General features: G+C 42.1%; 1 protein-coding gene across 14 annotated transcripts in view; it reads left to right on the top strand.

Moving 5' to 3' along the window:
- Positions 1-26,016, top strand: part of LOC119436478 (CCR4-NOT transcription complex subunit 6-like) — a 264,798-nt gene that overhangs the window by 10,720 nt on the left and 228,062 nt on the right. For all 14 annotated transcript variants that reach the window (XM_049658002.1, XM_037703331.2, XM_049658038.1 and 11 more), the window contains exons 2-3: positions 15,568-15,708; positions 16,862-17,125. In XM_049658002.1, the coding sequence (XP_049513959.1) occupies positions 15,576-15,708; positions 16,862-17,125 (397 nt within the window). In that variant the 5' untranslated portion in view covers positions 15,568-15,575. The remainder of the gene's footprint in view (positions 1-15,567; positions 15,709-16,861; positions 17,126-26,016) is intronic.

Below are 26,016 nucleotides of genomic sequence, written 5' to 3'. Positions count from 1 at the left end.
TAGTGTGTTTAGTGCTAAAGATTGTCTGTCAGAATTAGTGTGTATGTACAGTGACCAAAATTAGGCTTTAGAGACTAAAGGAAATAAAAGACACAAGAGAGCTGTTTGAATTATGCCTCAACAATAGTGTTCAAAGCTAAACCATGGAACTGAGCAGACATTAAGTATTGGGATGATTGTCAACAAACTATAAAAATTAGCCTGGATGCTCTAATGAACTATTAAACAGATACTTTATGTGTTTTGCTAAACTGATAATATGAAATGAAAAGTTCATTACTGAGAAAGAGCTCATTGAACTAGTGTATTTCTCAACATATTTAAAGCTGGTCACTCCTCGCCTAACTCATTAAAAAAAAGTAGAAGTTGCCACAATGCCCTAACGCCCTTCATCAGTTTTACTGGTGTGTAAGTAACTGATGTTTGTTTTGGGTCTATTTCAGCTCTTTAGTGGTTGACCTGCTGTTAATTTTTGTCTTTGAGGATGAAGGGCTCTCCATTTTCAGATTATTTAGAACAAGGTTGGAGAGTGTCTGTAGTGTTCTTTTTATGGTGGGGAGAAAATCTGTAAATTTTAGAGCTTTTCTGAGCAGTGTAATGAAGAATTATGTCCTGGTGGCTTCTTTCTATTTTTTTATTTCACAAAAGAATATTTATGTACAGAAATGAAGGGAAAAGTAATGACAAGAACATAAGTACTGCGCAGCTGATACTTTTAGTTGCTGTGGTATTTACTGCTGTTAGCAGCTTATTGAATTATGTGCGTCCTAATATTGTGAGAAGCTAAACATCACATGGCTAGACATGTTTAACAGTGGTTTGCGACTTTCAAACTAGTACCTTTGTCTAAGGGGTGTGTGAGCATATGAAATATAGAATATTAATCGAACAGACTTTGTTGTTTGAGTTGTTTTCAACATGAGATTTTAGTAATCTATATTTCCAGATTTTTGTCGGGCTGAATAATACAGTATGAAAAGGACTCTTAGTCCCTATTAGGGCAAATAAAAAGCACTGCAAGGTCACCGGTTTTGGAGGTAATGCATGGAGCAGTACTTTTCCTGATATCCTCTTAGCTGATCAGGAATTTTTCCACCCTAAGGGGGGTACCTGCCGATTTCTCGCATCCATTTAAACAAAATATCCTTTAGTGAACTTCACTGTGTTTGCACTAAAGTGTTCTGTTCTTAGTTTCCTTTCTGTAAAAAAATTATTTCATTGTATATGCAAAGCCAATATTTTCAGATTATTGATATTCGATTAGATTAAAAAATTTCACTAGCTGAACAACCCGCTGTGGTGGCATAGTGGCAATGGCATTGCGCTGCTAAGCACGAAGGTGAATACCGGCCGTGGTGGCAGCATTTTGATGGGGGTGAAATGCAAAAACACCTGTGTACTGTGAATTGGGTGCACAAAGAGCACCAGGTGGTCGAAATTAATCTGGAGTCCCCCACTACAGCGTGCCTCACTACAGGGTGCGTACAGGTCCTTGAAATCCTTGAAAAGCCTTGAAATTGAAAAGTGCATTTTCAAGGCCCTTGAAAGTCCTGAAATTTTTTTCCTTCCTTGAAAATCCTTGAATTTTGCGAACAATGCACTCCGATATCGACATTGCGACCTCCTTTCTGTGGTAGATCGGCATCGATCTGACATACTCCCCATTTCAGAAGCAATATGCCGGCACGAGCACACACGGTTCCGTTTTGTAGAACTGCGGGAAAAAAATAAAAGGCTTCACCGCGTCAAACCGTGAACGGAGTGAGAGATCCGTGCCGCGCTTGGGTGCTGGCTCGGCTGGCAGTGTTTATGCTGCTTTCCTCATCCTATCGTTCGTTTCACTCCTGGCCCGTCGGTCTGCCTTTTCCCACTTTCCCTCTTGCGCGCGAGGTGAAGCTAAAGAGAGCTGCAGTGGATCAACTTTACCACTGATTCTCAGTGCCTTTGTGCCTTCGGGTGGAGGTTTGTTAGAATATTTTTTATGATAATATAAGTGCAATAACATTATTCTGAATGTTTTGGAAATGTTACTGCAGAAGCCTGAGAGCCCTGTTGTGAGTGTTTGTTGTGTTAACTTTTAATATTGCGGACTTGAGAAATGATCAAGACAAGACATGTTTTACAAGATTGCAATATACTGTAGAATCTATTTTTTATAATATAATGGATGTGTAGCAAGACTACACTGAATGGTTTGGAAATGTTCGGTAAACTTGCCTAGTTAATACTGGAGAAGTCAGAGTAGCTGTTGGGAGCATTCAGTGTGTTTTGTGAACTTTTTTTTCTTCGGTATTGTTGTGAACTTGCAAAGTAATCAAGGCTACACAGTATTAAAATCATTGGGATGTACATTTTTTTTTTAGCGCAATAACCCTATGCTGAATGTTTTGAATTTTTTGGTGAACTTTACCCAGCCTATACTGAAGAAATCTCAGCCGCTGTTGTAAGCATTCATTTTGTGTTGTGATCTTGAGAAGTTATCAAGGCGAGACGTTTTATTATAATTGTGATATACATTTATTTTATTGTAAGTGCAATAAAACTAGTCATTTTGGGAAATGTTAGAGTAAAGAAATCGTACTTTGGATGCCGCTTTGAGTCCTTGAAAAACCTGTGACAGGACCTGGAAAGTCCTGGAATGTCCTTGAATTTTTGCCTTGTAAACCTGTACGAACCCTATAATCATATTGTGGTTTAGGCACGTAAAACCCCAGAATTTAATTTCTTTTTTCACTATTTGAACATTCCTACTTTTTATGCAGTCAAATGATAGAGAGGGGTTTTGCACCACAGCTGCTTCCATTTGTCATTGTGCATGTCTGGTTTGCTGGGCTGCCCTAGCCACAAATACGTTAAGTTCTGCTTAATTTCAATGAAAACGTTCGTATGCTTGTTCGTTCGTTTGTTCAGGCTTTTCGCTTACATTGACAACCATTGTCAATGGTTTCTGCTCAATTTTTTTCATTCATATGCGTTTGTAACACTCCTGCCTAAGGCCTGAAGCTCACACCGGCAGTACTGAATTAAATAAATAATTTCATAAAAGCCAGCTGGGTGTTAAAGGGACGCTAAAGGAAAAAATGACTTGAGCAGCATGAGTAAATTACCCTTCTACAATACCGAAAAAGGCACTGTTTTTGTGAGAAGACATTTGGTAAGCCAGAAAAGATGTATAAACGAAAGATGGGTGCCGACCACCACTTCAAGCACCCGCACCAGCTCACCTTGATGTCAAGGATTTTAACAGCATTTGCTTGGGCCTAGTTAATGTTTCATCAATGAAGATTGACTACATTGTTTTCTAAGTGAGCCGAAACTGAACTTTATAATTTTTAAGATAGTTTAAGATAGTTTACTGAGCCATAGAAGCCCAAATGCAAAAAAAAAAAAAAAATGCCCTCTAACCTGTGACATTACACAAACGTACTGGAGTTGGGGTTTCAGCTCGATATAAGAAAATTAAACTTTTGACCATCATTTTCTCTTCCAATAATGAACATGTTACTGCAAAGGTAAATCAGATATGGTTTTGACAGAATAATTTATCAGTCTAAACTGATTTAGTATTTCTCTTTAGTGTCCTTTTAAGTGTTGAACAGTATGCTGCTTCGTACACTCAGAATAGTGGACTTAATTTCATATACAGTTTTTCGAAAACTTCTTTCTCTCCTCACGTGTCTTTATTTTTGGTTCCCATTACCAAAATTTGCTTCATTGTGTTTAATTACACCCCTTGCACATTTAGTATTGTTACCTTCAATGGTCCTCTCGTATTCACAAGTGTACAGTATTGCACTAACAGAAAGTTGTGGAGCTCGTTACTGTGCTTGAATTGTCAAGTAAAATATGCATCCTGAGAATTGTGGTACTTTACCATAAGCCAAGTGATGCGAAAACTGTGAAAGTAAGCTGAGCGAAGCCCAGCAGCCAGAAATGCCAGTGATGAGCATTCTTGATAACCCGTGCTCGTATTCCCGAAACTACTCGTATGTAAAAGTGTTTACTTGCATACCGGCATTTAGACGCCGACCTCTTATGACAGGGATTGGCGTGGTAATGAGACAAAATCTATAAGAGAATGGCATTTACAGAAGATAACCTTTATGAACACAGGGCCTTATGTACGAGATACATATACAGAGCTGGGCCTTGCCAAAGCTGACATTCTAGGTAGTCTTACTATTCTTCATACACACTGTAATGAATGAGCGAAAAAATGGTGGCCTTACATGTCTACTGTAAATCTCGGACAATTTCGAATGAAACATTTTTGGCATCAATTTCCTTTTGGATCTTACATGAGATTTATTTGAAAGTGTAAACCCTAATCGTGGAATTTGGCATGCTGCATTCATATAAAGTTATTGCGAGGACATGTGGCTTACTGGTTGTAAATCAGGCCGATTGAACGCAAGTTTTCATTGCAGCTGACTTGAGCACATGCCTGTTACTTTAAAGGACACCAAAGAAAAAAAAAATGACTTGACCTGTAATAGTAAATTATCCTTCTACATTACCACAAACACCACTCTTACTGCGATAAGACACTTGGTAAGCCGGTCAAGGTGCAAAAATGAAATACGGGTGGGGATGCTGCCTTGAAATTCCCACACCAGCTCACAGTGACATCATGACGGCGTCTTCTAAGCCCTAGTTAGTTCTCTATTGGGAAAAATATACGACATTGTGTTCTAAAGGAGCCATGAAATGAACATGCAAGTTTCGAGAAGTTGTACTGAGCCGACGCGATCCAAATACGAAAAAAATACCTTGAAATATGCGACGTCACACTGACGTACCGGCATGGGAATTCCTATGCAAAATTTTTAAAAGTGCAACTTTGACTTTCATTTTCTCTTTTAGTAATCAACCTATTATCGCGAGATTAATGACAATAGAGTTTTCAAGCAATACTTCACCAGTCTTTACTGATATAGTGTTTTGCTTTAGTGTCCCTTTAAATTAACATGTGGGTGAGTCAAACTAATAAAGTCACCCAAACCTTTATTTTTATATGTCTACAATGACAAGGTCAATTTATTTGTTATGTATCCATTAGGGATGCGCAAATATTCGAACTTTCGAATAAAAATTGCATATTACACATTCACATTCATATTCGAAAATGAACTATTGGGTATTTTCAAATAATCGAAACTAACCAAATATTTTGCAATGACCGACTGTTAGGTCTGGTTACTGTTCTCTGTCTGCTAAACAAAGTATGGCAAGTTATCATAAATTGAAACCACGACAAAAAGAAACGAAATGGTTGCAAACTTCGTTTTCGACTTTGCAGCAAAAGCCTACATGACACCTGTGATTATTGCTTGTAATCTGGCATATAGTGTTTTTGGCAGTCTATTCATGTAGTAGTTTTATCTTTTACACTACAACCAGTGATGTTTTCCTTGCAACAGGCCCTTTTACATGCGTCTTATGGCACACAAGTCCTTCAGCATCCTTTTCTTTTTTTCCAACTTCTAGCCTTTTTTTCCGGCAACCATTTATTTAGTGATTTTAGAAAGCTAGTCATACTGCAGCCATTCACTTTTGGAAAGCTTGTTTGCAACCAGCACTAAAGATGTTGAGAGGCTATTCGTGCTTTTTTTTTTGTTTTTTGTTTTTTTACTGACATTTAGTGATCGTGTGTTTAAAACTGATCTTTTGTCCCTGACAGCTATTCTTTTTGCACTAGTTACTACAGGTATACTGACTACTGAATCGTACAAAAATAAATCTTCCTCTAAATATATGCATCTGCATTTGACTATTCAATATTCAATACTTACTATTCGTATTTGATTCCTATTCACAACAAATAATATTCGCCCAACTCTAGTCTTTACAGGAGTTACTCTTGTAGCTCATCTCTGGCTGGCCAGACATGTATTCCACTATTTTATAGATATCGAATTTATGTTGTATAATATTAGCGCAACCTTCCTCCCCTTGTGCTCCATTCAATCATTGGATAATATAACTATATTACCCATTTGTGGAAGTTCATGGCTAATCCAGGTACTATTGTGGCAGTACCGATCGGGTATCCTGGCAGCACTACAGAAGCCGTGAGAACTCTTGGCTTTCCCTTTGACAAAACTGGGCACTTGTCACTCTCGTCTGTATAGTGCACTGAAATATGGTAACATGCAGCTTGCTGCACTTCCCGCCGCTACACGGGCCCCCTTTCGAGGTGTGTGTCTTTGATGGAAGCATCTGAAAAAGCAAGCCAGTTTTATCACCATTGTAGATGTCTTTATCTGTGTAAAGGTGTAAAAAATACAAGGCAGTGTCTCTTCAAGCTAGGTTTGCTTGGCGTCTATGTTCAGCGAAGTAGACTCAACAATGATAGCCTTGTAGATGATTTCATGTCTCATTAAAACGTTGGATTTCATGTCTCATAAAACGTCTCCACCTGGGTGAAAATCGTCTTGAAGCAAGTAAGCGAAGTGTTTTGCCTTCTCCACCAGGACCGGCCACAAGGCCTCATCAACCTTTTATTGCAATAGCAATTATATGGATGCTCCAAGTGAATTATTGGCGTCAGCGTTGCTGTAGGGCTCTGCATATATTTAGGCATATATATGCTACATGTTTATCCATGACGATGAGTAACATGAGAACAAGGTGAGAGCAGGAGCCCGAGCAACATTTTTCTGCCACTACTTTTATTCCCCCTGTCAGACACGATAGTTCACTGACCTCCAGCGCAGCAGACCCCCCCCCCCCCCCCCCTCGTCGTCCAGACCCCTTCCATGAAAAGAGAAACCTGCCATGACACGTCAACCTGCTAACACATGGGGCTGCCTCCAACTCCTCCACCGACTATCAGTAGTAGATTGTGTTTCTTTCAATTCTACACCGTCGCCGCTAACACACTTTCACTCGTTACTTCACCCACCCGCTTTACCTTCTCTCCCCTTTAGAAGAACCCTACCTATATATACTGTGCCGGGGAGAGCATATGTCGCCTTGAAGAAGACAAGTGCACTTGTCGAAACGTTGAAAAAAAAAAGGCTCCTGCTCTCACCAAGTTCTCGTGTTACTCATCGTCTTGAATCGCCATCTCGCGCATTCCCCTTGTTTTCCCATCTTTATCCATGCCATATATGCGGGTTATATTTCAGCACTACTTCATCACTAAAGTTGCTCATATTAGGTCTTACGTACTTGACTAAATTATTCCTCAGAATTTGAGAATGGTGGCCCACAAACAAATGTCATGAAAGATAACATTCACAGCGCATGCCTTTTATCTTAAATCTTCTCAGACTATGAAATATTAAAAGTTGCAAACATTATCAATGCTCAAACCTGAAAGTGATGTAATTTTACTGGCGCGGCTCTTTACGGGCAGCGCCTGTGCAATGTTATTACAGGCCCCACACGGCATGTTAAAAAAGGTGCCAGAAATTTCGGCACACCCGCATATGCCGCGTCTGCGTTAGTCGGGCCCGCGTATAGTTAGAACACCGTCTGAGAAGCTCAAGCACAACGCTAAACCTTGCTATTGCAGTCAGTGCTTAGCTCTTTGAGTGAAACTGCCAATTGTTTTTGTACCGCTGTCCACGATGTTGTTTCGATTTTCAAGCAGTTTGCTCGCCTAACATATAATCATTCAAATCATCGGCTGGGAGAGTTCATAACTCCACACCAACTTGCACGTTGTCTTGCCCTTATTGTGATCTCTGATGAAGCTGTGCTTCATTTCTAGTGGTATTGCTATGCACTTCCTCTTCACTTACTGCTATGCTATGCATTGAAGTGGAGGTGTTCCAGGTTCATCCATTGTTGTGCGAGCTCTCCGGTTGTCGAACGAACCATCGGAGTCGAATGTCAGGCGAAGAGCAAGCACACGCTGCAATCGCAATGCGAAATCATGCTCACTACATGAGGCTCATTGGAAGGGGATGCTAAGACCTTAAGAACTGCCAGGATGTGTGTTGCATGACCTTCCGTTCATGCACGAGGCATGACCCGAGAAGGTGGGTCTCAAAGGAGATCAGAGAGAAGGTGGGGAGATCGAGGTCTCCCTCGCCTTGCTTTTACTTATGAAGCAGTCAATAGAGGCTTCAAGGGGTGAGGAGCATGCTGCACATACACATGTACCCATGGCATGGTGTCATCCCATGGAACTTGCAACCCAGTTTTATTTTTTCCTTCTTGCTGACGTACACTTTTTTGTTATGACCAGTAACTTGAAAGCAATGTAGTAAGTGGTTTATTTTACCATAGAACACTATGTGACAGTGCCACATTTTTATTGTTATATTGAATATATTGTTCAAAGCAGCATTGTAATAAGCGGACTTTATGTGTCCAAAACATGACAAGAATATATGGATAATTGCATTCTCTGTACATGAAAAGTATGTACGCTAAATATTATTGTTATATAACAGATTTAATTTAGTAAGAGACTATATACAAAATGTGAAAGCTGACATGTGTTATGGCACATGTCAGCTCAAGAAAAGTACTCCTGAATGTCATGGCGATGACATTGCATCAGTGTCCTTGTGGCATTTTTTGTTTGAATACAGAATGAATTCATTCATTGATTGAAGGGTAATTTATTTATGAGAAAGGATGGCTCTTTGACCTTGTTGACACTAAGAATGTTATGGAATAAAGAATAAAGGGAAGTTATATTTAATGACAGGTGGGTTTCACTACCTCTCAATCTGCGCTATAGTTGCAGCCATTGCATATGTCAAATGGCAGATGCCCAAACAACCGAATCTGACGTTTGTCAAACTGCCACAACTGCAATACAAGTTGAATAGCAGGGCTGTGTTATAATTTTTTTTTTCAATCAAATGCAAGAAAATGTCATTTTTTTTGGGGGGGGGGGGAGGGGGACATAAGGAGCATTTCAACCTGGCACTTTCCCAAAATTGTTGCCACCTTGATGCAAAGCACTTAATTTGCATGTTATGCACAATTTGATTCCTTCGGATGTATTCAATGTGAGCACAACGGGCAGAGAATGCATTTTGCTGTCCACATGATGTATTCTATTAATAGGTACTAAATGGTTCTGATGAAGCAGGTTATTTATGAATAACAATGTGTCACTGTATTGCCAATGAAATTCAATTATAGTAATAAGTGCAAAGAATCTTTGTTTGGAATGTGCATACAGTATTCTTCAGATGAATGTCAGCATTGATGGCTGTGGCAAGATTGTTCAGCTTTATCCTGACTGAACATATAGTCTGCCACAAAAGCTTACGGGATATGCATTCCTGACAAATGTAAATTTCTGCCCTGTTAAGGCATGGCACTTCTAATTTAGTGGATCACTGTGTAGGTCCCAAAGGTTATTTCACCCTGAAACTTTGAATTTGAGGCTATGTGCTTAGGCTTTGCGGGGATTCAGCTTTTTCATAAATCTCATGTATGTACTGTATATACATGCCTTTGGTTGCCTTAAGGCTTGACTAAGTTTCTACCGGGCATGCTTTACATAGTGCCCCCTTTTTCTAGCGTTTAGTTATGTTAAGCATCAGAGCTTATAATTGATTCCTTGATCATTGCACGGGTGGATAATGTATTTGTTATTTCTGATACACACTACTAGGACTACACACACACACACACATATATATATATATATATAGGGGGAGTTCTGCCTAATCACTTCCTTGATAGCAGTAAGGAAATGGCAAACATGTCTGTGGTGTTGGGCTTCACACACTTGGCTTTCATTGGCACGACTATTTTTTGGTGCCATACTTTACTCACACTTGGGTCCAGAAGAAAGTAAATGATTATTGCCTGTATACTAATGTATCTGCAAGTGTTTATTCTTGCAGAGTTTGAGAAGCTTATCTGTGAAGTGCAAGAGCTACTATCTGTTTTTGTTTAGAAAATCTGTTGTACTGACTTTCATTAAAGACTGGTTTATTTTTCCTTTAGTGCTTATGTTAGGCTATTATGTTTTTGAGCAGTTGTGCCTAAATAATAAATGTACAAGAAATTACCTGTCTCATGGGTTTAGTTTGAAAAGTATAATTGCGCTACCATATGGTGATGCCAGCAACAGCTAAATTGAAGTTTTAAATTTGAAAAATGTATTTTAAACATACAAGCATTCCTTAAGAGAAACTTCATGGGAAGGGAGGAGATGACAATTTGTTCTTATAAGGCAAGACGCATGAAATACAGGTCCTGACATTGCAATTTGTGCATTCCATGTGCACTGATTTGTTGCCATTTCAAGCACTTGTACATATTTTCTCATCAAGCGTCAATGCAACACTTATCACATCTGCCTGAATATAACAAGTAACAAGGATGAACTCATCTGCTTCCAAAGCCTTTTTTTGTGGGACCTTTTCTACTGGTTTTGACATTGCTTTAAGTACCTATATGAGAATTTCAAGCAAGAAATCTTGATCACAGTGCAACCAGAGTACACCACATGCTAGCATCAGTTAGAGCATCTGTTAGTATAATTTAACTTAAAGAATCTGTGCTATTTCTTCGGAAGTACAGCTGTTTTGTGAAAATGAACAGTTCACTCACAGGTATATTTGCCATGGCAAATTTAAAATGATATTTTGTGTTTACCATTGATTTGTTAGCACTACAATTTCACACTGAGGTGTGGTTTGGATGTCTATTTTATAAAGCAAAGTGTTTGGCACCCATAGTTGCCTGGTTTGTCTGGCTAATTTAAAAACTGGTTATTTTCACTTTCAGTTTTTGATTGAGTCCAATCAGACTGGTGGATTGGCGTCACCAGTCACGTGAACAGTGGGGGCAAGGTGGCTCTGCTGGCAGACACCAGCAGAGCCACCTTGTCACCACTGTTCACCTTACTTGTCTTGCTTATCTGCTGCCACTTGGTGACACTAGCCTGGCCTCAGTTTCTGTGCCTAAGACCAGGTGTGCAGATGAAAATTGTTCTTAATTTTTTACCAAACAGACCAGGAAACTGCCATTGCCAAATCCTCTTTTTACAATGTAGGCAACATAACGTGATTTGCGGTAGACTTCTTATCCAACAAACTAGCCATACATGCAACATGTTCCTTTAAAGCCGTGGTTCAAGTGGCATGGATACAGATTTAGCTCCAGAGTCAATCAAGCGTAGCTGTATGGTTAAGCTCAAAATATGGCACCCATTCATGTGCAATGTTGCTTTCATCAATTGCATTTGAATGCACACAAAGTGTAGCATGCATGCTACATATTTACTTATAATGCATACCACGCAGGTATGAGTGCTAAGATAAATATTTTGTCCTGAACCTGTGTCATGATGGCACTTCTCTCATAAATACAATTTCTTAGTTACCTTGCAGGTTATCATTAAAGGTGCCATAACAGCTTTACAATGTTTACTATTTCAATGCGGAAGATTCCTTGGTAGTTATTTCAGTCAGCATAAGCTGAAATGTGTAGTGCAGTCTTGCATCACTGTGTGTTGATGCTTGGGGTTAAACAGGTTTGTTTTATGCTGGTGGTTACAGGACATTCATTAGTGAACATTTTCTCACAAGATTATTTGGTTGTCGTTGTTGTTAGAACGTTTATTAAAATAATCATAAAAAGTTTCCGCCCCCAGGAAATGAATCCATCAGGGCGGAGGGAGGGGTAAAAGAGGAGGTTCAAATATTATTCATCATTTTTGACTCTTGTAAAAATTGTAGTAACGACTGGAATATGAGGCGCCGTCTCTCGGGGGGACCAGTAGGAAGGCGCCAGGCGTCCAAATCCTGAGGCCTCGGAGTAGGGGGAAGGGTGGCTATTGCTCTTCTCCGGTGCTCGGCGAGATCCGAGCAGCCCCAGAGTATATGATTCTGATCCAGCAGCTGGTTCCCTGGACAGGAGCGGCAAGTGGCTGATTGCCAGGTCTGGAGGCGCATCATGGCGCGACGGGCTGGTGTCACTGCTGTCTCCGTGACGATGCGTCACAGGCGTGTGGCCTCAGCACGGGTAAATTTCCCCGGCAGGGGCATAGGATTTTCCGGGAGAATGTTCCGGAGCGCGGCCCTTCGAGCAGCCTTCGCCTCTGCCAAGACTGTGTCCGGGTCGATGGGGTACGGGTCGTCAGGCACTTGTGGACGCGTCTCTGAGGGGCAGGAAAGAAGCTCCCTTGCCAGAGAGTTGGCCATTCGGTTGCCAGCGACCCCTGCGTGACCTGGTACCCATGCGAGGCGGACAGTGTGGCCAGCCTCGTCGGTGGTTCGGATCGCCCGGTGTATTGAGTGAACAGCACCATTGCGCGAGTCCAGCCGGGCGCAGGCCTTTATGGAGGCCTGCGAGTCTGTGTAAACTGTGTGATGAGTGGAGGCTGCGAAAGGAGGCTTGAGGACGGCGTCGCATACAGCGGATATCGCAGCCAGTTCCGCCTTTAATGGGTCGTTGCAGGCAGGACGACAGGAGGAGTAGGCCGTGGCGGTGCGTGGGCAATAGTAGGCTACGGCTGAAGCTTCGTCACTGAGGGCGGTGTCGGTGTAGACAGCGTGGTGATGGGGAGGAGCGTCGCGAACTTTTACCTCATGCCGCCTTGCTAAAGACAACTGCCTCTCTGCGTGATCGGCATTCACGTTTTGGGGAATCGGTGCGAAGTCCCCGGTCAGGGGACAGTCCCACGGAGCAGGGAAGGAGGGCAGAGGCGCTGAGGGGACTGGCAGTGGAAGAAGCGAAAGGATGCTGCGACCGGATATCGTGGCTCTTAGTAGGAACTGTTGTGAATGCTTCGCAGCCTCGGCTATTGCCTCGATCGGATTCATCTGGGCCATTTGGGCAAGGCGGTGTAAGGGTGTGAAACGCGGCAGGCCGGTGACAACCCTCATGGCTTCGTGGTTGAGCGATTCCAGTTTTTTTTTGTTGCTTTTGGGTAAGACTGTAAAAGTTATAGCCATATACAGCACGTGAGATTAGTAGAGCAGTCACGAGACGTCGGAGAGTTCGCTCCTCACTGCCCCAGTTCTTGGACGCGATGCGGCGGATTAGGTGGAGTATCTGATGCCAGGTCCGAGTGATGTTGCGAAGCCATGTTGCTGCACCACCATCTGCATCGATGTAGATGCTTAGAACTCGAATACTGTCTTGCTGAGTTATTTGCTCACCGTCAAAGGTGAACGAAAATTGCGAGGCAGAACGGGCTGCCTTCGTGCCCAGTATTACGAAGTTAGTTTTGTCAGAAGAAGGTGCGAGTCCGACCTCCTTCAGAAATGTGGCAATGGTGTCGAGTCCGGTTTGAATGGCATCGGACTGGTCACCGTCGCAGCCTCTGTTAGTTCATATTGTGACATCATCCGCATACACACTGAAGCGAAGTCCAGGTGGAATAGGTAAACTTATTCAGAGTTACAACATTTTGATGTGATTGAGTGCTTCAGTCCACTCACAGCTGCTTGCATTCTTTCCGTGAGACATACTCTTATCCAGCATGTCATCTCTCTAATCCCTAAATTTTAAAGTTTTCCTCCTTGCCCCTCACACTTTCACAGGTGACGAGCTCCCACAACTGTGGTAAATAATGTATAAAGCTTCTCTTCACAAGGGGAATTCCTTCTATGGCCATCATGATGAAACTATTCAAGCTAAAATTTAGCACTACACTAACTGCTTCTAGCGTGAAGCAAATGTACACATGGTCGTTGCATGCATCTGACACTTAGTGACTTACTAAAACTGCACTTAATCTCCTAATCTCCATCGAAAGAATGTTGGCCAAAATGATAGCTTCTTTTGGAGCAATACGGCTGTCTGCAGGGAGAAACTATCGAGTACAAGACACTGCGCTGTGCCTAGTTTTTCCTTCAAGGATAGATGCACTGTCATGATGAAAGAGCTTTAACTTATTCAGCGCTACGTTGCAATTTTTGATCAGTTATGAGAATTGGGAATCACAGAAGTATGATTGATGTCTCCTCAACTGGTCAAGGATAATGGTGGTCATGTCGGTGACAGTGTGTGGGCTCCCCACAAATAGCAATAATACCACAATGCATTTGTTGATTCAAAATTTTCTTATAAAATGTTCATTCAAAATGAACGCACTGAACTTGGTAATGTAATATATGAATGTGGTAAAATGTAATAGCTGCAACCAAAATCAGGGCTCTCTGTCCCCTCTTGCATGCTATCATGAGCTGTCAAAGGTCCATGAAATTGATGTAATCACTAATGTATGGGCTCAGGGGTTTTCAAATGTTTCAGTCATTGATAAGCCACTGTGCAAATGGTCTGTTATGAGTACTGATTTGCTGAGCAGGGGTTGCAAGTTGAGAGGGCATGGTTCTCTTGTATACAGTAAATTTAGAAGAGCGCACAAGAAGACATGGACAAGGACTAAACACCACACCGGTCTTTGTATTTTCTTGCACTTCTTTAAATTGACTTTATACCATGAACCAACTAGCCCAGTAATGAGTCTTGTTATGGCTCTCTAGAAAGAGAAGTTTGGGGAAGTGGAAAGTGTATATATGAAAAAGGCAGGAAATATCTATGGGGACTTCAGAATAGTGTTTCCCCACGCTCGTTGGTTGCGCATAGCACGAAAGGTTTCGAGCAGAAAGCAGTGACAAGGACAGAAAGGGAGTAGGACACATGCTGGTGCTGCTAGCGTGTGCAACCTCCCATACTACGGAGGACAACACACACTAGCATGTGTCCAGCACCAGCGTGGATCCACATCTTCCTTGATGTGGACACATGCTGGTGCTGCTAGTGACTGCATACCTATGATCCGTTAAAAAATTTGGACCATTTCTCAATTATTGGTAGAATGGATACACATCTTCCTTGATAGCCAAACCAATCTCCCTTCTTTGTGTTGGGAATGACACAAATATACTGCTGTGAGGCCCTCTTAAAATGTTTGTGTGTAATTGGAGTAGTATGTCTAAGGAAAATGGCATTAATTTTGTCTAATAAAACTGACACTGATGAAATGCACATCATTATGGAACATGACGTCACTGTACTAGAAACGGTGCTGTACCTTGCACATACATGTTAAATAGATTGTGTAAACAATGTTTATTGTGATTCATCATATAAATGGAAGTTATTGCATTGTAACAATAGTGAAACTATCACGTACCACTTGATCTTACTTTTTATCTGCTAGTTGTAGGTTATTTGTCTTTTTTCATTTATTGGTTTGTCTCTATTGGGGTTTCTTTTGGAGAATGTCACAGCATTGTTAGGCAGTTGCATGTATGAGCAACTATGAGACTGTTACATATGTTAGCGTTGTACTCTTCTTAGTATGCCAAATGTGTATTGTACAAATATGCCGCATTTCATTGCTTACGTACATGCACAGCAGCCCCTTGTAGGAATTTGTTTCTCTTTTTATGCTCGTAGGGACATGCTACAGCCACTGGCATATGCTTCAATGATCATTTATACTAAAGATGATGTCGTGATGCTTTTCACAGCATTGCACTAAACGCCTGTGTATGCGGGCCCTCAGTGCAATCGTTGAGGCAAAAACTCGGGTGTACCTATGTTATTCTAAAACTCTGTCACCTGCAAATTCTGCATGCACTGAGCTGTTCGTAAACTTATACATTTTCTTATTTTACCTTCTTTCAGGTCCACCCATGTCGAGGACAGGTTGCAGGGACAAGGATAAAGAAAAGGACTACAACCCTATACGCAGGTCACACACCATCATGTGCCCTGAAGATGTGGCTGCAGGCAAGAAATCTTACTGGCCAGAGTTGGAGATAACAGGTGAGGAAAAATAATAAGCACTATGCTCAAGGCTGGAGTCACTTTTTTTCTTCGAAACCGCTGATCATGGTGTCTCTATATCCCCATGCAGCGCTCTTGACCCTGATGTGGTTTCTTTATTTAAAAAACGCTTAGGGCAACTTTTGCATGCTAAGAAAAAAAAAATAGATCTCTGTGAAAAAAAAAAAAAAAAATAGATCTCTGTGATATGAACTGCAATATGTGCAACTTGCACTTGACACAGTAATGGGCAGGGGGGAGCAGGTGGAGGAGCATCTGTCTGCTTTTAGAACGTTTAAAACATAGAATGTAAACTTCCATTATCTCTCTACAGTCATTATACAGTGTTATTTCATGCTGATTAAACCAGCATTGAAAAGCATGAAATGGCACTCTTTTTAAAAGATCAAGTCAATCTTCCAACCTGTTTACCCAGTACAGTGTAGACAGCCAGTCTTTACACTGGCAACATACCCGTAATTTCCACTAATTTCCCCCTTTTTTTTTAGCAGAAAGTGCACAATTGCATTAAAATTTTCAGACAACCTTATTTTAATCAGTTCAAAAAGTCTCAACCTCCACTTCAAGATGAAACTTTCAATTTTCACAACTTTATCTCATCATAGTAATAACAATTCTGAACAGATAACTGCATATACCACATCTTTTTCAATTCTTTGTTGTGGAATTCACACAGAACAGAACCAGATTTATGTTTGCCATGCATTTGCTTGACAAACAAGAGTTGTATGTCATTTGTGTTATGGGTTTCTCATACATTGCAAGTTTGTACCGGTCATTACAGTTGTAGCCTGTACATGTGATGTTCAGTCATGGCTGCAGTTAGTATTTCCAGCAACTTGAAATGTTGAGATAGAGCACATATTTATGTGTGTGCTGTTCACTATTGTGATGATTCCAAGATTACTTCAGCAGATGTGACCTGTAGAGGTAGTGAATGCTTCAGCAATAAGGTTTCATCAACTTGCCTCTTTTTTTCTCTCTCTCTCTACTCTTTGGTGTTAGCTTTTAGCATTATCTGAACTTGCAGCGAAATAATTCATACTGTGTGTTAAGTCAGTTTCTTGTAGCACTTGTACTTCTTTTATCGCTAGTTGCCCTTTCCCTTGGTGTACCAGTGTTTTCATTGCAGGCATCATCCGTAACCTGAGCCCTGCGCTCTGGAACCTGTCACACTTGCGCTGTCTGTACCTGAATGACAATTGCCTGTCACGTCTACCGCCAGGCATTGCCCAACTAGTAGGACTGACTCACCTGGATCTCAGCTGCAACAAGCTGCGCTCTCTGCCGGCTGAATTGGGTGATTTGGTGATGCTGCGTCAGTTGCATTTGAACCACAACCATCTGCGAGTGCTCCCCTATGAGTTGGGAAGACTCTTCCGCCTGCACACTCTCGGTGAGATGTGTTCGCATGCTCCCTGTATTTATGTGACCTCTTTAACTGGACCACTTAAAGAAATACTGACCCCAAATTTCAAAGTCCAGAAGTGTAAATGGCCTAATTTTTTGTAATTTTCCTAAACCAGGCACGCACAATTCACAAATATAATAGGTGCTGTGAGCAGTTAATTATACTTGTTATGCATACTACTTGTAGCATATAATCACTGTAGTCTTGCAATTTTGCAGAATTTAAGGTCTCTAACTTAATTCCAAAAGTTCACGTTCTGGCCTGTTTAAATTTGTTTTTCGAAATGAGTATTTAAGACTTGCCAGGTTGAGTATTTGGTTCCTTAGCATGCAGTGTAATACTCCTTTATTGACAAAACATTAGCCACTCCTGAGCAGACACTGTCAAAATTCATGATGCTGAGGGAAGCTGGTGTGTAAAAAGTTAGTGCAACCACACATCTTTTGCTTTTGTGTCTTTATTGCTTTACCTAGCCTCCATACACTGTAATAATGACATTTCTCTTACTTCAAAAGTGTGATCGACCTATCCAGTTTCGCTTAATACAGTTGAACGCCTCTACAACAAAATGGCCTATAGTGTAACGAAGGATTGATTATGTCCTGACTGAATCCATATATTTCATATGTATTGTGAACGCCTCTACAACGAAGACCACTACAACTCATTTGCCGGTACAACGAAGGAATTTAGGGGTCCCCGACCACTGATTTGTTGCTTTACAACAAACACCACTTGATGTTGCGGCAATACGTATGTATTATCTCATTAAATGGTAACCGTCACCATCTGCAAAAGGCATCTGCAGAGGGCAGTGGTGGCACTGTGCCACACTGCTCTCTGCAGATGCCACTTAGTTGCGTTCTGTGCCACCACTGCCTTATGCAAATGCCACTCAGCTGCGTCCTGTGCTAGCTCTAACGACAGTGTTCGCAACGCTCTTGACAAGCGTGTTGATGTCTGAGAGTGTTAGTCCCGCAGCACTGCTCTAGTAGGAATAGCTCATCTAGTCCACTAACGCTACCTGTAACACAGCAGCGGGTGCGACGGCTGATGAATACATCGTAGTTTATGACTACGTGGTGATGTAATTGTAACTGACGACCAACGACTTCATCAAAGACATCTGGGGTGAAAAGGATGCAAATTTGAACCAAGGCAACAGTGTTGAAGAGCCTGTAAATGGACCAAGAATTTTGATGGTAATGGAGGCGACAGCAGGATTCAGTGATGTGGGGCTTTACCCTATGTCGCTCCTGCCTTTCATCGCAGAGCATGCACTGGTGTAACTCGGTGTAATAAGGTCGGCGGCAGTCGCCCATTCCATCATACAATGTGGGCACAAAAAATTTGCTACTTATTTCACTTAGTCTCATATAAATTCATTTTAAATATAAAGGTTTTATCTTGTATAACATACTTAACCTGCTATATTGTGAGTGGTATAGTGCGCAATCTTTACAACAAAGTGACCTTATAACGAAGGACTTGAGGTCCCAAGCACTTCGTTATATAGGTGTTTGACTGTATTCCTGTTCAGTGTCCCATCAAGGGCTGTGTGAGTGGCTTACTACAAATCACCATACGACATCGATGCCAATGTGATACGAGATGCCAAGAAATATGCCATCATGTTAGCTGAATGGAAGAAAAATTAATCTTGGTCTACGGATTGCACTTTACACCACGATGCAGATACTGGCCGAAGATGAATTTTTCTTCAACTGGGGGGGGGGGGGGGGGCAAAGCTTCTTTTCTGAGGAGCCTGTATGGGTTTACTTTGTAGCTTTGTGCTACTTTTGGGTGAGTGACAGCTGATCCTTACATGAAGGTTCTTCCACCTTGCAGATTTATGCAGAATTCATTTTCTTAATCGCCAATACATGTTGAAAGTCAAGTACTTGCAGAGGCAGGGGACAATGAAATTTGGACGTGTCTCAGAATTACTTTTATTTTTGTGATGTCATTTCTCTGAAAACTACGAGCAGGTGTCCTGCTTTTTCTCATCGTAGTAGCTCCTCTTAACCTACATGAAATGCAAAGAAAATTTGAGTAAGGCGGACAGGAAGAACCAGTTAACCACCCTGGAGGCTACATTTGTGGAGGACCACAGTAGTGGGCTTAAGCCACACTATTGGTTTGCCTATGGGGAGTTTAATGTGTCCTTACTTGGCAGTTTTTTGTAAGACGTTGGGATCACGAGCTGCAATCAGTGATGTCCTACATGAAATGCAAAGAAAATTTGAGTAAGGCAGATAGGAAGAACCAGTTAACCACCCTGGAGGCTACATTTGTGGAAGACCACAGTAGTGGGCTTAGGCCACACTATTGGTTTGCCTATGTGGAATTTAATGTGTCCTTACTTGGCAGTTTTTTGTAAGACGATGGGATCACGAGCTGCAATCAGTGATGTCATACTGCCAGCTTTACATCACAGCAGACTTTTGGGGCCATGTTTGTTCTAAAAAGTGGCATGCTTAAAACAGATTATAAAACACAACTCCATGCACTTCATGCCTTATATGCAGCCAGGCATCTTCGTTTTTCCAAACTCTGGTCACCTTTGTTAGATGCAAAAAAGGTGCAATAACATATCACTGAAAGGATTGCAGTTAGAAAATGAAAGTTTTTGTAGTAGTATTAGACTTTATTACAGCTTTAAGAGGTAAGGGATTGGGTGGAGAAAGTAGTCATGCTTCTTGAGCTGCTGGTGAGCAGACTGCTCAGTCCAGAAGTCCAGCGGCTGTCTCTGCCCATCGCGCCTGCTCCACCAGCCATAGGTGGTCTTGCAAGCTGTAGCTGGACATTGCTGCTTCCCACTGGCCTAGGGTAAAATTATGAAGGGGTTGTAGGTTTGGAGTATTTTGGCCTGCCTACACTGAAGGGTATGGGAGGCGTATTCATTGTAGTGTGGGAATTTGTATCAGTAGAGAGTTGGATGTATTATGTGACGCAGACTAAGATCAGGATAGGTGTTTGAAGATGACGCCAAGCTACCACCTCATCATGAGTTTTTCATGGGGGGGCTGATAGGGTGCGATGTATTAAACGATAATGTTGTAGCAGATGGGTGTAGATGAGTGGTACAAGCTCCATGAGGAACTCGGTTGTCGTCTCAGAGATCAGTGCCCGGTTGGCGTGCGCTCGGGTGCAGGTGTGCGCCTGCTGGTTATCGCTGAGAAACTCATGATCTGGAGTTAATAGGAGGGAAAAGATGGGAGGGGGTGATTGTATCGAGTGAAAAATAGAGCGTACGGGCCCGAGTGAGTGAAAGAGAGGGAGGTACGGGGCCGAGTAAGCTATTCAACTGATTATGAGAACTTGTATGACTCGCAATAAGTCGTCTCCTTTGAGGCCACGCTTTCTGTTCGTAATGCGGCTGACCATGCGAAGTACTTGCAAGGTGGAAGTTCGTAGGCGTTGGAGGGCATCGACAGCTTGCATATAAGGCCAAGGACGCAAACGCTGTTCACCCAAGAGATCTTGCTTGAGCCTAAGTGGAGGTTGATATCTGTCGAGGTTAGGTTTGCGTTTCTTCTCGGCTTGCGCGTCAGGATGAAGAGCTCCAACTTCTCAGTGCGCATTGAAGTCTGCAGTGTGTTGCGTAGTTTAAGTCTTGTTGACTGCATTTTGAAGAGCATCTTGTTGTTCACCAATAGATCCACCAGATGACCAGATGGGGGTGTCATCAATGTAGATGCCATGTCGGATGCCAGGTACGGTTTGTAGTTGAGGGAGCTTAATCATGGCAATGTTGAAAAGCGTGGGTGAAAGTACTGCGCCTTGGGGTGTTTCCTTGTTAGGTGTGGTAATAATTGGTATGTGTAGGTCACCCATTCCTATAGTGGCTGTACGGGTAGTACCGTATTTTCCGGAGTATAAGACGCGGTTTTTTTCTGAGTTTTTCTTTGGTGCGACTTATACAAAGGTGCGACTTATATATCTTTTTTTTCCCCTTTCACTCTCGAAATTGTTTCCTTATTTTTTTTTTAAATTGCGGCAACGAATGTCAGGTTGTTGAGTGAGCAGTTGAAGCCAGAACAAGAAGATTCAGGTCGCAAAACACCGAACGCAACTGAAAAATAAAAGGGGGGAGGCGAGGGGGTCGCCGGGTAATGGCTGCTGTACTTCGCACAAGCTACTAAAACAACCAATAAATTTCGTACTTGCGAGCCACGAAGTTATTTTTCTTTTTGTTTTAATATTATTTTGGCCTTTTTAGTATGTTCTTTGCCATTCTTTGCCATTCTTTGCCCATCGTGTGTGTGCGGTCTGTGGCTGTTCTGTCGCCATCTTCGCTTTGTGCGGCTCGTTTCACAAGTGCGTATTCGTTTCTCTGGTTCCACCATGCCGCCTCGGCAATCGCGCAAGAGCTACACAGCAAAGTTCAAGTTGACAGCGGTTGAGTTTGCGCTTGAAAATGGTAACCGTGCCGCTGGGCGACACTTTGGTGTGAGTGAAAAGATGGTGCGCGACTGGCGCAAGTCGGAGGAGAAGCTGAGGGCTATGAGAAGCACGAAGAAAGCTGACCGAGGATTGAAAGCCCGATGGCCTGAACTTGAAGCCCGCCTGCGCGCGTGGGTATTAGAACAACGTGCGGAAGGCAGGGGATTGTCAACTGTGCAGTTGCGCCTGAAAGCGTGCACGTGGGCTCAAGAGATGGGAGCTGTTGGTTTTGCCGGTGGAACTTCTTGGTGCTTCAGATTTATGAGGCGCAACTATTTGAGCATCAGAGCGCGCACAACGCTTTGCCAAAAGCTGCCCGAAGACTTCGCCGAAAAGTTGGATAACTTCAAGGCGTTCGTGAAGAAGCAAGTGGAGGAAAATGAGATTGGGAGAAGCACATTGTCAACATGGACGAAATTCCATTGACATTTGATATTCCGATGGGACGAACTGTTGCGGAAAAGGGTGACAAGTCGGTGCTGCTGCGAACAACAGGACATGAAAAATCGCATTTTACGGTTGTCCTTGCATGCTGCGCCGACGGAACCAAACTGCCACCGATGCTCATATTTAAGCGGAAGACACTGCCAAAGGACAGCTTCCCTTCAGGTGTCCTCATCCAAGCGAATGAAAAGGGATGGATGGACGAAAGCATGATGAGCATTTGGCTTGACAGGTGTTTTGTTAAACGACCAGACGACTTTTTCCATGTAAAAAAAAGTCTGCTCGTCATGGATAGTATGCGTGCGCATATTACCGACTCAACACTGCGGAAGGTAAAGGCTGTCAACTGCACGCCTGCAGTCATTCCAGGTGGTATGACGAAGATTCTGCAGCCTTTAGACATCTCCGTCAACCGCAGCTTCAAAGCTGTACTGCGGCGTTTATGGGAAAGTTGGATGACTGAGGGCGAACATAGCTTTACGGCCACTGGACGCATGAGACACGCGACGTATGGCGAGGTGGCAAAGTGGGTCGACGAAGCGTGGGCTACCGTTTCTGTGTCGACGATAACTGCAGGCTTTCAAAAAGCTGGCCTTGTTGCTTCAGCGCCTGCTAGCGATTGTGACAGCAGCAACTCTGAAGATGACGATGTCTCTGCAGCCCTGCCTAGTGAAGTGGCCGAACTGTTCGACAGCGCATCGGAGGACGAGGCCTTTGACGGTTTTGAATAACGCGCAATGTATAATAAATCTTTTTTGCTGCTTACAAGAATTAACTGCATTCTTGCCGTAACTTGTGGCACCTTGACTGACGCGTTAGGGGGATTCGGTTGATCCGGAATAGGTAAGTACATTGCATCTGAAACGGAGTGCATGCCGCGTCACGGTTAGTTGTGCTGATCGTGCGGAAAAGGGGTGCGTCTTATACTAGGGTGCGACTTATGTATGAATTTTTTCATGAAAACATGCTTAAATAGAGGGGTGCGTCTTATACAAAGGTGCGACTTGTAATCCGGAAAATACGGTAATGAAGGCTAAGATTTTGAAGTTAACACCGCTGAATCAACCAAGTTTAAATTGCATGATGTCAGACAAGGTGAATTGTAGAAACAGGCTGTATATGGGCTGCAACACACTGCAGGTAATTATTGTGGTCACTGCCGCTGGATACAGAACACTGCTGTTAGCAATGAGTACTCTCTGTGTTCACCGTATGAATACAGAGACACTAGATCACAATGGTGGCTTTCTAGAGAGCTGTGCTGAAGGGCTCTGTCAGCACAATACTTTTACTGAAGGCCAGTGCTTTTACCTGTGTTCGTAGGTTCATCTTTGTTAGCTGTTCAATGTGTGCTAAGGTCTATATATATGTTTTAAGACAAGATGGTCTGCCTGCTACAGGTAAAATATCTTGTCCTCTAATTTGTGCAATGAATATTGCGTGCAGGAAGGTTGCTCTGGTGATGGTGCAGGATTATTTGCTGCCTTGAATAATAAATTTTTTTTTGGCTTCATTTAAGTATTTGTGGAAGCTTATGCTGGACTTGACATCCATGCGACATGGTGCCACGACATGGTAAACCACCATGTCAGACGTACTCCAACACAACTTCTTCCCGTTAATGTACTCATAAATGTCTGAGCAGACTTATAAGTCATAATTAACAGCATAAAGAAAGGAAAACACCCGCCGCGGTGGCTTAGTCAGCTAAGGCGTTGCGCTGCTGAGCACGAGATCGCGGGATCGAATCCCGGCTGCGGCGGCCGCATTTCGATGGAGGCGAAATGCAAAAACGCCCGTGTGCTTGCAGTGTCGTGCACGTTAAAGAACCCCAGGTAGTCAAAATTAATCAGGAGCCCTCCACTACGGTGTGCCTCATAATCAGAACTGGTTTTGGCACGTAAAACCCCAGAAAGAAGAAGAAGAAAGAAAGGAAAACATAGCAACAGTGCAGTTTGATATCAGATATTTGTTTTCCTGCTTGCTTCTGCTATGGCAATATGGCAAGGCATTCTAACATGATCCTAACTAAAATACTGTGCCTCACTGTGCTACAATGCCTGCCATTACCATGTAAATACTTACAGGCCACAGCCAATGCTGGTGTTTACAGCCAATTTCTCATGAGTAGAAGGGGTCTGTACCACAAAAATTACTGAGAAAACAGTCATTTTTACAGAACTAGCTTTTGGGGAATCAATGTTTGATAAATTATACTTTTGCACTACACAACATCAATGGTTTGACAGTGCTTCGTGATGTGTAGCTACAAAACTTGTACATTTGTACATTTTAAAAAATTAGTTGTGTGTTCTTTCTGTAAAGTTAAAACTGAAATATTTTAATTTTTTTTCGTTGTGCTATGTAATGCAGAAAAGCAAGAGCCTGACTAACAGACCTGTTATTAGAGTTGTAGAAATGTAAGTACTGGAATTTTATGTTAGTGGTGAATCACTGCATATGCATCTGATAGTGCACCAGTAACAGACAGTCCGAAGTTCACAAGTAATTTTTATTACTACATATCACACTGTAACACCTGTTTCTTTCTTGCTTTCTTTCTTGAACAGATGGTTTAACATTAGGTAGCACAATTCTGGCACTCCAGCTGGATTACTTGAAGAGGCAGACAGTACTTGCATAACAAATCACAAGTAGCCAAATAGGAAAACCAATGTAACCTTTAATTGTTATTTTAATGCACACATTTCAATTGTGGAATTGAAGCAAGTTTGTGCTAAAGCATGTCCATTTCAGAGGAGACGGAAATTGAAAAATCACATTTTTCTTCAAAAAATAATTTAAAAAAATTGGTTGCAAAATTACACTTCGACATTCTATTTCATTGTGCAAAAAAATCAGTGAATTTGTCCAATCACACGACGGCAAAAATACTTTTCTTATCGTGGCATGGTAGCCGTAGGAGCTTGATTTTTTGCATTGATGAACCACAAGTTTCAGCCAGACGTTGAGCTCTCCTGGTGTAATTAAAAGTAAGCACTAGCCCTGGCTGAGTTACCAGCTCATTCTCCACTTTTCACCATTGCTCAGGTGAAGGCTATGCTTCCTTTATATAAGAGGCTGATAAGCAAAAAGCTGTTGTTTCGCTGTATTTAGGGTAAACCCAAAAATGCAGCTGAGTCGCTGAACAGGAAGCTTTGGTTGCTGTCTCCCAAAACAAGACTTCTTCATGCGCTGTTCTGGAGGCGGCCACTTCTTTAGCCAATGAGGGGCAAATTTGAGTCGGTCCAGGAGGGGTAGCAACTTGTGTGTGTGTGTGCGTGTACATGTGGGCACACCCACAGATAGTGTTTATATATCTTATAAAATGCTCAATAAGTTTACTGTATATCGGGAACCTATATTTAAGCTGGGATAAATATGTGCATTAAGAAATATCCTTTTTTATATTGTGCTGAGAAAACTTACACCAGGCATGCATATATATATTTTTTTCAATATACACTGTAGTGTTTTTTTTGTATATGTCAAATAGTGCTTTTCTTACACAAAAGTTGGACAGAAGTACGCAACTGAGATTGTTTACACAACAATGTATGATTACTAGAGGCCGGATCTTTAGGCATTAAAAAAGCGCGTTTTAGGCGCCAAAAATAGGCAGGCAAAACAACGTTTTAGGCCTCCAACATCGTAAGTATAGGCACAATAAATTTTTACATAAATGCAAATAATTTCAAACGAAGACGTGCGCGGCCTATATCTACGATAGTAAAACAAGAAATGTTATTGTCTATGATGGCACAAAGACGCCAACAGTTGAACATAGCCGTTCTGCTGGACTAATGACGATCAATTGACTTCATTCAATAAGCACACTGCTCATATTCATGTTCAGTGGCCACTGTACTCGAGTGTCGCATATACTGAAACAGGCATGAAAAAGAATACTTGAAAATTGGAATACTGATTAAAAAAAACTATACTTTGTCTGCCCGATGCAATTAAATTAAGACACAACAAAAACA

This window comes from Dermacentor silvarum, chromosome 1 (genome assembly GCF_013339745.2).
Source record: "Dermacentor silvarum isolate Dsil-2018 chromosome 1, BIME_Dsil_1.4, whole genome shotgun sequence".
Lineage (NCBI taxonomy): Eukaryota > Metazoa > Arthropoda > Arachnida > Ixodida > Ixodidae > Dermacentor > Dermacentor silvarum.
Note: the sequence above shows the minus strand (reverse complement) of the source record. Positions and strands in the feature narration are given on the sequence as shown.